Below are 12032 nucleotides of genomic sequence, written 5' to 3' on the forward strand. Positions count from 1 at the left end.
GAGATCCAGGAGGTAAAGAAGTGTGGATTGTGGAGAGTTGGTGAAAGATGTGGTTGGTACCTTTGATGTGGGACACTACATTATGGGCAATTTGTTGGAGGTGCTGATCAGTGAGGGCCAAAATTCCTTCAGTGGGGGCCCAAAATCTAGCATTTAATGCATTCCATTTCCTAGTGTCTCACATGCATAGATGGACCTATGGAAAATGTATAAAATTAAAAAAGAATCCATAATAATTGCCCGAAGTACACCTCCACAAACAGCTGGAAGGATACTGGATGCTTTACAAGTAAAAAGAAATGCCATAGCTGTCATGTTCAATTTACTTCTGAATTAAAGAAATGGTGGAGACCTGGACTTATGTTTACATACATTTGCAGGGAGCAGCTCAGTTTTTTAGAAATTTTGGCATTTCATGTTCGGCCAAGATGTTTTTAAAATAAGGAAATACTCCCTACATACAGAATAAGTTCTTTGCACTATGTAGCCTAAGACTACTTACAGCATCATAATAATATCCAGTAGTGTAGTCATAATACATTCCTGATGTCTCTTCATATACAAAGTTTGTACTCTGTAGAGCACTTTCAGCAGCTTCTTTGACTTGTTCTGCTAAAGACAGAATCTCACTCTGTGAGCTTCCTGTTATCCAAGGAGTGTCCACAACTTCATCAGTCTCAGTCTGCGTAGCTTTTTCAAGAGTTTCACATCTTTTTGTCAGCTGTGATTCCTATAATAAATAAGTATTTGTTTAGAAATTAGTCATTAATCTCAAACTTTGCATGCAATTATATTCTTGTGTGGCCACAAATTCTCTGATTTGCTTAAATTGAATCTGAGAAGGGTTGTGCACTGGTTACAACAACGAAATCACATTCAGAAGGAGCAGGGTACAAAGACTGGGCCTAAATATCTAGATTTAGGTTTTCCATGCTTACCCCAAATCATTTAAGGTGAAACCCAGGATAGTTCATTTGAAAACATCACACCACAACTCTTTACCATCCTTTATTATCAGTTCTTTCCTATAATGACAGTGTTTTGGACACAACATAAAATACTTGTCTTTCTTAGTTCCACTAAACTTGTTAGATTTATAAACCTTCCTTTATAGGTATCACTGATGGCTATATAAATCAAGCATTCACAAAAATGTAGATTAGAGAAGTCATGTGCTCTCATAACAGTGCCACAAAACTTTTCATCCTTTTGACCACATCACAAGGAAAGAGGAAACACACTGGATGGAAATGAAGTTTGTTATGTTTTGCAGATTATCATATTCATTTTTAGAAAATGATAGTACCAAATGGATATAAACAAGTACCACAATGTGGCCAAGAATGTAAAAAGTCACAGCAAAGGAAAACAGGACTATAAGGCCCGGAGGCTAACGAACTTTTAACTGTACTGTACCACTCTGAAATTAATACAGGCAGCTAGAGAAATTAAATTATATGTTTTCAAAGAGGAATTAAATGAAGTAACTCTCTTTAATGTTTTTACTTTATTGTTGTTGGACATATCATTACATAATAGTAGTGAACTTCAAGTCAGGATGTGAGTGATATAGTTACATTACGCTACTTCTCTCCCCCTTCCTTGGTCAGTATTCACATAACTGACATTTCCTATATGAACACAATAATACCAAATGTTTCATAGAAATGTACATTAAATATAGACCAAATGTTTACATAAATGAGCTTCATCTAAAACTATAAATGGCCAACACATCAACAATCAGGATTAGATTAACTGAAGCCCGCGATTCCATTTCACCAAATCAAAAGTAAACTATCGTCCCTGAACCTAATCTAGATCTCGGTTCCTCCAACAGAATAGTATGACAGCACACCTAAGATTCTGTATTACCTTCTGTTGGCCCAGCCAGTCCACAACCAAGGTCTCACCTTTCAACATAACCTGGACTTTGGGCTACACTACAAATCAGTCTGTCCTCACAGCCTAGATTCTAAAAACTAAAATAGACAGAAAAGAAATATTGACAGTATTCTGTTCTCTTCCTGTTTAGCACATATGACATGATGCAACATACCATTATTATGTTACAGGATGAAGCAGACATCTGGTATCAGTAGGTTCAGTTGATCTGTAAGGTTCATATTTAATCATACAGATATTTGGTCCCTAAATATTTGCCTTCAGTGATTCATTATCCTTACTGTTTTGTGAAGTGACACAGTCCCTTGTTCTAACTGGATAGCAGTCAGAAGATTTGACCAGCTAGTGTTTCCTTCTCGTCCCGGGGTTCTGGGTGACTTTTCTGAACTCTACCCCTTTACCTAAACTCCACTAGTCCTTTACCTTCACTCCTCTTCCTTCCGCTTTAACTCTTCCGCCTGAAGAAGGAGCCACTGACTCTGGGAGCTTGGAACTTTAATACCTCTTATCTGTGTGTTCTCCAGCTGCCTACTGATGAGTAGATTTCTGATCTATCCCATTACATTATATTTTCCAAAATTGATTGTTTTGATTGATATAACTTATTAGCCACCAAACAATAATTTATACAGAAACAATGTAGCATCTATTAATGAAAGCCATATTTTTGAAATTGATGAATAATTTGTAGCAGTAAGTACCATTACTGTACGCAATATGATATCAAAAGACAAAATACCATATGCTCCTGTCAGGGACCTAACAACACTCAACATCGACTGATGGGCAACATGTTTATTTCCACCTTGACTACGTTTATTTATTAACATGCATTCATTTAACTACAAATGTCCGATTATGGTCACAAAGTCGTTTTCAGGTGGACGGAAAAATATATGTCAGGCACCACAGTGATAGAATACTTTCATACTGTCAACACAGTGCTTGACACACACTTTTCTGTTCTCTTTGTAATGGCTTATTGCCACAATCCATTGATCCTTCATCAACAAATACGGCCAAGGTGTAAAATGAATTTGTCCTTTTAAAAGATTTTGTCTGTGAAACACAAAATGCAGAACTCACTTGATACTTATAAAAACAGGGAATCCCAATACGGAAGAGGATCTAACAATAGCAAATGACACGGTGTTATGCTGCCAATTACTGTTGCAGGATTGCAAGGCAGGAATGAAGGAATACTGGGTTTTCATACAGCTTGACAACAAGGTTATTAGGGACAGGATGGATAAGGAAAAAAATAAATAGTAGTTGTGTTCAATAAGATAGGTGGAGCTAGTAAGACTGCTACTATTTGTGCAGTAGTTTATTTGTTGGGTGGAGCTAGATATATCTGCACCCAACATTTAAAAGTGCTCCCAAAAAAATATATTGTACACAAATGTTCAACAGGAAACCACATCATGTGGCTTATTATGATAGTGAGAGTGAGCACTCCCGTCTCTCAGCCTCTCCACATACAAAAAATTAATATTTAATTTGTACAATTCAGCATCATTCGGTTGTGTTTAACCTATTTTACCACATTTCATCCAAAGAAAGCATTTCATGTGAACAATGTAGGCAATAAGAGCAGTGTCAATGAAAATCATTTCACACACATCTATCAACAGAAATACAGTGCAAAATTAATCATCAATCCACTATCAGAACTGTACGATTGCATGTAACACGTTGACTATCATAAAGCCAGTGGCAGACAGCAGATGTTCATGCTTCATACGGTGTGGCTGGGGGTGGCCACACTATGTTTAGAAGAGAATGAAGTGCAGTGCTGTGTATTAATTTGTGTTTCTTGACTGAGTTGACACTGGTGTACACCAAATTGGGTTCACTATCTTGCTCAAAGTTTGAACTTCGCTTTTTGCAGTTTTACGCACCATTGAAATATATACTGTCCTACACAGAATGGAGTGTGGCCACTGGCAGGCACAAAGCATCAGGCATGAACCTCTGCTTTGTCTGCTGGTAGCCTTGAGGCAGTCAACATGTTAAAACATTAATACACTGGTTAAGGTAGGGTGAAGCTCTGAGACACAATTAACCTTTATGACACTTGAATGTAATCACATTTTTTATGGAATTTAGGAAGTTGAGATCCAGGATTTAGGAGGTTTTGAAATTCTTTCCTCAGGCAGAGCCAAAGAAACTAAAACGAAAGAGCAAGAGTAATCAAAAGAAGGGGAGTGCCATGGAGTGAGCGGCATGGGGTGGGGGGGGGCAGACCTGTCTGTATATGTTCTGGGATTAAAGCCAAGTGTAGAAGCTAAGCTACACTATTTAACACATTGGTTACACAGATCTCTGCTCCTCAATCCTTTCTATATATAGTGAGTGACTGTATTGTCAAGCTGCACTCTTTGTATCCCACTGACATATACCAAGCGCAACATATTTCATAAACATTGCAAATTGGGAATGAGAAAAATTCCATAAATTTATTAGTGTTATGGTAAACTAATCATGTGTGGTTATCCAATTAAGACTAACACTTATAATTTAAAAACAAGTACAAAAGCCAGATAAAAAACCCCTAATAAACACTGCTCTGCAGAGGCACTTGTGTGAAAGAGTGGTTTAGTCACAGTGTACAAATTCATTACATGATGATGTAACTGAAGTGTCTTGTAGAATGTCAATAGTTCACAGAAAAGTATGCAGCTGACTAAGAATTATATGGACACTGATTTTCTGGTGAACAATTAGAAATATGTGCATAACTGCTTATCTTGTAGCTGCCCCCTCCCCCTTTTCCCCATCAGGTTATTTTTTGTGAGAAACTTGCACAACAAAGCACGTAATGGTTGAAATTAAACAACCCAGATAGGAAAAAATTGCATCTCCTCATTGAGAGGTCGATGGCAAAGTGAAGAAATATTAGAGGTTACATACTGTTGCCAAGGAAGTCATCAGAGATGGAGCATAAGCTTGAATCATACAAATATGGGGCAAGAGAATGACTGTATACTTTTAAAGGAAGCAACCCAGCAGTTTCTTTAAGCAACTTATGGATATTACGGAAAACTTACTGCTGGATGACCAGACCACAAATATGAATTCTCTTCCTCTCAAATACAAGTTCAATACCTTACCCATGTACCTACTCTCTTGATACTGATGACACAGCAACAGACAACTTCAGGAAAGAGCTGTCGTAGTGACAAAATTGTTAGTGAGAAAAGACAATAAACACATGTATAGCAAATGAGATGCCTAAATTGGTTTTGATCTGTACAATATGTGGTAAGAGAAGTAAAGCAATACTACTTGTTAGCTATTTGGGAAACAAAAAACTTAAATAGCTTTCTTCACTGTAAAGAAAAAACTGATACCTACGCGCAACACTGATTGTAGTGAAAGAAATCTGACACATATTTATTGAATGGCAATTAACATAGTGAGTCAAAAATGGTGTTCATGATCTGGTATGTCTACTCAGAGAGAGTAAAACTGCTTGTTAGTCACATTTTCCTCAGATCATTTGAATGATTCTGTATAAAGAATATAACTCCACACATCATTGCACTAAAAGAGCATAGGCCTACATTTATTTTGGCAGATCACAAGGAAAGAAGAAGAAAGATATCTATGAGATGTGGTCTATAGTGACAGTGTAATGTGTTTTTTATTGTCAATACATGTGAGAAATGTTCATAAGCTCCTAACTACCAGTTTGACAGAAAGAGAATGTTAAACTGGGTCACTCAAATAGGTTTTGAGGCCACAGACCTACAGGCCAACTAACAGACACAAAATGTTGACATTGCAAAAGTATCTGAAGCCATCTCACAATATATGGTGTTCTACCAAAAAATTACAGCTTGATATATGGTAACAAATTGAATGGATGCATCACAGTTCTATAAAGAGTTATTCCAGAGAATACTCTAAGGCCCTAAATTGAAACTGAAAGGGAAATTTATACACCACTAGATTAAATTTTATAAGTACTTAAATTATCATTAAAATTTTAGTTTCTATCCCAGTCTCCTCTCACAAGCCATTCGTTCCTTAGATAGCCCCAGAACGCAGTTACTTGCTCTTAAAGCAGTATATCCCTCCAAGTGTGTACAGCTGTTTTAGTAACATTCGTCTTGTATACTCCATGTGTCATTTATTCTGTAACTGAATCTTCGACAACAGACGAAGCAAATACATAAGGTAACTAACATAAGCTCCTTATAGTTCTTTACAAATATTTATCTATAAAGTTATCAAAGGAAGCGGGTAGATATAATCAATGAATGGAGCGTGTGCGAAGGGGGACGCAAATTTTATCGAATACTCTGCAACAACGTCCTAACATTATATAGACCCCAACGAAATACGTGAAATTAGTCTGCACTACGTTAAATTTTACACAATCTCGTATCAAACCGAATGGGTGAAATAAATTTCATGGTGATCAAAGGGCGTATATTCTGCTACAACTAAGTTTAATTTCGCTTCTTATAACACTTACATATTCTTTAATTCTATGGGTCAAAATATGTAGCTGCAAATTCTGCTTCTGAACACACATCTGCAAGTAATTTATATAAGACAACACTTCAGGCAGAGTTTGCAGCTCCTCCTGGAATTGATCTATTACGTTCTCATTAAGTGGGAAAACTTCCAATAATGTATCATTATAATCAGGAGCTTTGTTGGACTCTGAAAAAGTGTTGTTAGCTGGCTCTACTTCATCTGTCGTACAAGCTAACTTCCCTTCTGTCATCTTCCAAACATTCTCTCTTGTACTACGTACTTCACTACTTGTAAACAACCAACAAATTGCAAAGAGTATCATGATCAACGATAACAAAATTCCAAACGGCACCACAAAAGTGACATGACGGCTGATACGGCTGTGGCGCCATATGCTACTGTTTCCACACGTTCCTGTCAAAATCGTCGTGACACAGTTTTCAATACTGTGTCAGATGAGTTAACTCTTAAGGACGTTGGTATTGTCACTCAGGTTATGGTGTTAGAACTGACCTAAGAATCCAATAAAAGGAAGAGAAAGTACAAATGTTGGATTTATTTTTCCCAGCAGAGGGATGGGGACTGGCAGCAGCACAATACGCCGCTCTGCATCCTACAGAAAAGTTAAAAAACAAAAGTAGGAAATATAACAATAAAACCAGCCGACAAAACGGTGACTGTTAAAAACTGAAACAAGGCGAAAAAGTTGTGAAGAAAATATAAAAATAAAAGGTCGGTGATGTTGACTAAAACACATAATAATTAGACAGGCACAATTAAAAAACACGGCGACAGTCTAGTTTCTGTTCACAACAGTTGCTGGTCGCAACACTGACAGGCGACGCACGACACTGAACGTTCACTTAAAACAACACTATAGAGCAGACACGGTGGCAGATGGTGGCGGGTGGAGGACCTGAACCGATGAGGGGGGAAAGGGGAGGAGGACAGGAAAAGAAAAAAGGGGGGAGCCGATGGAGGGAGAGGACATAAAAAAAGGGGGGGAGGACAGACGCGAGAAGGAGTGGAGAAGGCAGTGGAGGGGAAAGCAAAAGGACTAGAGGGAGAGAAGGGAGTCAGAGAGAGGGTAAGTGGGAAAAAAAATAAGATGGAAGGGGGAGAAGATGGAGCATGTGAAAAGGACAGAGGGAAGGAGGGGAGGTGAGGATCAGAGTTGAGAGGAGGGATAAATGGAGGGAGAGAGGGCATCATCCGGGAGGGGGAGTCGATGGAAGCCACCTTGGGAAAGGAGATGAAGGGTGTAGAGGTGGAGGGTAGGGGGCACGCAATGGCGAAGGCGCAGCAGAGAACGGGGGTTGGAGAGGAGAGGAGCAACCAGGAGATGAGGGGGATCAAGTCAGTGGGAGGTGTAGAGGACACGGATATGTTCTAGGAAAAGGAGATGATGGGTGAAAAGTCATAGAGGATCCACATAGGGGACAGGAGGCGTATACAGAAAACAAGGCGGAGCGCATGGCGCTCGAGGATCTGGAGGGACTTATTGAATTTTGGGGGGGGGGGGGGGGGGGCGGATATCCAGGCGGGACTGGCATAACAGAGGATGGGACAGATTAAGGATTTGTAAGTGTGGAGGATGGTAGCAAATGTTTTTTTAGAAGTGGAATTTATGCACAAATAACACAGTGGCGTCAAAGAAAGTAATGGATGTAGCAGTCGTAAATGAAGACCCACGCCTGAAACAATTTTGAATAATGAAAGCTAATTTGGAGTAGTTGCAGATCTTGGAAATGCCATTATTAGTTTTTTGTTTATTTATTTGCAACAAGCTCCATTACAGTACTTGTAATACTACATGTGTGTGTGTGTGTGTGTGTGTGTGTGTTTAAGGTCTGAAGGTCTGTGTTGCCTGATGTTAATGAGAGAAGGGAGAGAGTGAAGCACTGTCAGCCACACACCAAGGGCGGCGACAAGAGTATAGCCCTGTCTCCAAATGCATGAATCTCTTACACCATTCGCGTAAATCTGCTTCCATGTGGAAACACCCAACATGCACACTGTCATGCCAACTTACGCTTAAGTTACAAAATTTGAAAGTCTACTCTCATTCCACTCTGGTTCATCAGACAGCACAGATTTAGACTCACGTGTTTATTTACATGAAAAGTCAGTGTCATGCCAGAATAAGAGACTTAGTGCTCAACTAAGTAAATAAATACTTTCTAAAGTTGCAAATTGTTCTTAAACAATGAGACAAGAACAACCTTTTTGCATTCAGCAAAACTTTATAATCACTTGTTTGTAATAGAGTAACAACATTGTCTGAAGTGACGAAATGGACTAAAAATTATTGCAACTGAGGTTGTGACCTTGCTGAAGTTCATATCAACTGCAGAACAGTCAATACTGTGAAGATATTTTTTATTTCAGTATAATGATGATAATTCGTTGCTCTAGTCACTGAGTGTAAATATCATAGTTAAATAGAGATTTAAAACTACTCTTGACCGCCATTAAAATCCTATGCACCTATAACAGTGTTTGTGTTGTCGCAATCATTGAATAATGACTGTTCTGCACAGTAGTACAAAGTTTGGTTACAAAATTAAGTACTGCAGTGGTGAAATTGTGGCAGCTGTACCACAGAATCGCGTGGAGAGGGAGTATTCGCCCTGAGTGCAAATTTTACCTTTATGCCTACTTTTTGCAACAGTGCAGCACTCACAGGCGTGGAAGAGACAAAACGTAAGCAAGTGCGCAGTAGACTTCTTTGTTAAGTAGACGTTTACACCAATCGCAGATTTTGTCGATCTGTCTGCGAATTTTGACAGGCACAGGTTGTTCTTTCCATCCCACTGTGTCTGCTAATTAAATAGCGCCCCATGAGACAGGAGGTAATTTGCATGTTCAGCTGGACACCTGTTCTCTCTCTCTCTCTCTGTCTGTGGCCGCGAGATCATACAACGCACTCGATCACTGAGGAATGTGCACCCTCTGAGATGAGTGGTTGAGATATTTACTGCATCACGCTATCACGACGTGTGAACATTTCAGATGGTAATTCCGCAAGTTTTTAGTGTACCAACCGATGCCAATAAATGTATTATTAAGTAATTAAGTGTTCGATTAATCACATTCACCTGAGCCTACACCTTGAACTTAGCACGTTGGCGCTGCAGTACAAATGGGCTCACTGCATGTCAGGCTTGAAAGAGATGGAAAAAAAACCTTTCTGACTTCACTGTGATCTGCAGTCAAATACATGGTGACGAACTTGATTATCAGAAGTGTTGTGGAACCACAAGCGGACTCCCAGACAAATGTTTCTGTGTTGGTCAGTAGTTGAGTCCACATGTGGTTTGAATGTTGAAGTTTTATTCTTTGGTAGGCGTGATTTCTTCGTGTGTGTCACGTTAGTCTTAGCACGTATTTTCCCCTGTGCGTGAGAATTTATTTATTGCATTCTGACGACTATGGGGAACTCCAAAAGGCAAAAGAGCTGTCATCATGCAATCGGCTCGTGGAGAGAGAGCTACAGACACCCTTGAGAACTTCTATGTGCAAAACAGGGCCATACTGATGCCACCCACCGCCAATGGTAGGTTTCCTGCTTTTGGCATCATGACCCGTTTATGTGATTTGGCTAGAGCCGGTTTTTCTAAGTAACAACATCACTTGCAAGCTTGGCAAATTTGGACATATACTGAGCCAGCTTAATGAAACCTACGAGACTGTTGTGTGGGGCATAAACACCACTCCACTGACACAGTCTTCAAATAAAAGGCTGAAGGAGCACTCACCACACAGGTCGATCGGCTGGCGCGCTCACAGCCAGAGGACAGCAGGCATTGTAGCAACAGCAGATCTGGCTATAAGTGACCTGGCTTGAACAATTGTGAATGCAGCAACACCCTTCTAATGGAAGCACCTCCGAGTAGTTACTGTTAGTACCACACCGTTTTAGGCAATGAAGCGACCAAGTGTCATTGACCATGCTAACGCCCAAACTCAGCTGCCACTCGGCTTAGACACACCTGGCTGCAGCGCAATATCAAAGTGTCTGTTCATAGCAGAATGGGGTGGGGGCATGAGATACCTGGTCGACACTGGTTTGGATTTGTCCATTTTCCCTTGAACGATGTTAAGAGACTATAGGAAGGCCTAAACTCGGTCTTTCACTGCAGCAAACAATTGCACCATAAAAACATACAGTACTCGTCACCAGAATGTGGCCCTCAGACTGTGCTGCATATTCCTGTGCAGGCTCACTGTGGTTGACGTCAACGAGCCCATCCTGGATGCGGATTTCCTTGGTTAGTATATAAGCTGCTTGCTGACATCGCAATTGCACAACTGACCGATTCCACAACGAGTTGGAAGATAGCAGGACAGTGATACAGACAATGTTCTGCAGCATAAAACCTTTGGCGTGCTCCAGACCATACTCAAATATCCTGGAGAAATTCCCAGTGCTCACTCGCCTATCTGGGGCACCAAGAGAAGTCAAACATATAATGCTCCACAACACTTTTTCTGCATCCAGCCCTTCCCCTTTGTGTCACCCATGTCGCCTTGCACTCTATAGACTCGCAGTAGCAAAGCCTAATTTTGAGACCATGCTGCGACAAGGCATCATCCTACCACTGAGCAGTCCAAGGACTTCCGCCTTACATTTAGTACCAAAAAAGCAGAATTAGTGGCGTCCAAATAGGGAGAGCTGTGCACTGAACTCAAGGACAGTGCCAGACAGGTACACAGTGCTGCACCTGCTGGATTTTAGTTATGCCTTGGTGGGCTCTGCTATATTCAGCAAGATCAGTTGTGCAAAGGCATATGTGCATATCCCTGTAGCACAGGAAGACATACAAAAAACGATGATTGTCACCCACTTTGGGCTCTTTGAGAGCATGTACTTAATGTTCGGTCTTGAGAATACTGCCCAGACTTGGCAGCATTTTATGAGGCTTGCCAGACTGTTCTGCATACCTCAGCAACATCCTCATGTTCTCAAAGTTTCCCAAGCTCCACCTCAGCCCTCTAACGACCGCTTTTTGGGGCCTCAGAGAAGTTGGCATCGTTATAAAACCATTGAAATGTGTATTCAGGTTAACAGAGATCGATTTTCTGGGGCATCTATTCGTACCTACCGGATCTAAGCCTCTACTGGACAAGGTTCAGGCGATCTCGAATATGCCATGCCCACAGACTGACATTGGCCTTCATCGATATCTTGATATGATCAGTTTTTACCAGCGCCATCTGCATAATACTGCCATGGTGCTGGAACCATTGACTACAGCGCTACATGGCCCCACTATCAGAGGGAGTGCCCTCATTACAGATGCAATGAAACAAAGTTTTGCCGAGTCCAAACAGAGTCTCACCAAAGTGACACTGCTCGCCCAGCCGGCACAGCAGCATCGACACTGCATCGACTCCCACGCCACTCTCCGCATAGCATTCCCATCGACCTCTGGACACTGCCCTTGACCCTGCCGAGCTTTCGCGTTGAATTTCCTGGACCCCCATTCGAGTCCCAACGACACCATATTTGAACAAGCCTAGACTGTTCATAGTCTCCCTGTTCACACTGACATGCATGTCGAGGCCGTATTGACTTATGCGCCATGTTTCTGTGTCGGGTGTGTCAAGTTTCCAGCGCTTTATGAACAGTGCATCCA

At 40.7% G+C, this 12032-nt stretch overlaps 1 protein-coding gene across 2 annotated transcripts in view; it reads right to left on the minus strand.

Moving 5' to 3' along the window:
- Positions 1-6683, minus strand: part of LOC126484162 (angiogenic factor with G patch and FHA domains 1) — a 288690-nt gene extending 282007 nt beyond the window's left edge. For both annotated transcript variants that reach the window (XM_050107562.1, XM_050107563.1), the window contains exons 1-2: positions 6389-6683; positions 503-730 (exon numbers count right to left, since the gene is read on the minus strand). In XM_050107562.1, coding sequence (XP_049963519.1) covers positions 503-730; positions 6389-6643 — 483 coding nt within the window. In that variant the 5' untranslated portion in view covers positions 6644-6683. The remainder of the gene's footprint in view (positions 1-502; positions 731-6388) is intronic.
- Between the last annotated feature and the right edge of the window lie 5349 nt (positions 6684-12032).

Source organism: Schistocerca serialis, chromosome 6, assembly GCF_023864345.2.
Source record: "Schistocerca serialis cubense isolate TAMUIC-IGC-003099 chromosome 6, iqSchSeri2.2, whole genome shotgun sequence".
Lineage (NCBI taxonomy): Eukaryota > Metazoa > Arthropoda > Insecta > Orthoptera > Acrididae > Schistocerca > Schistocerca serialis.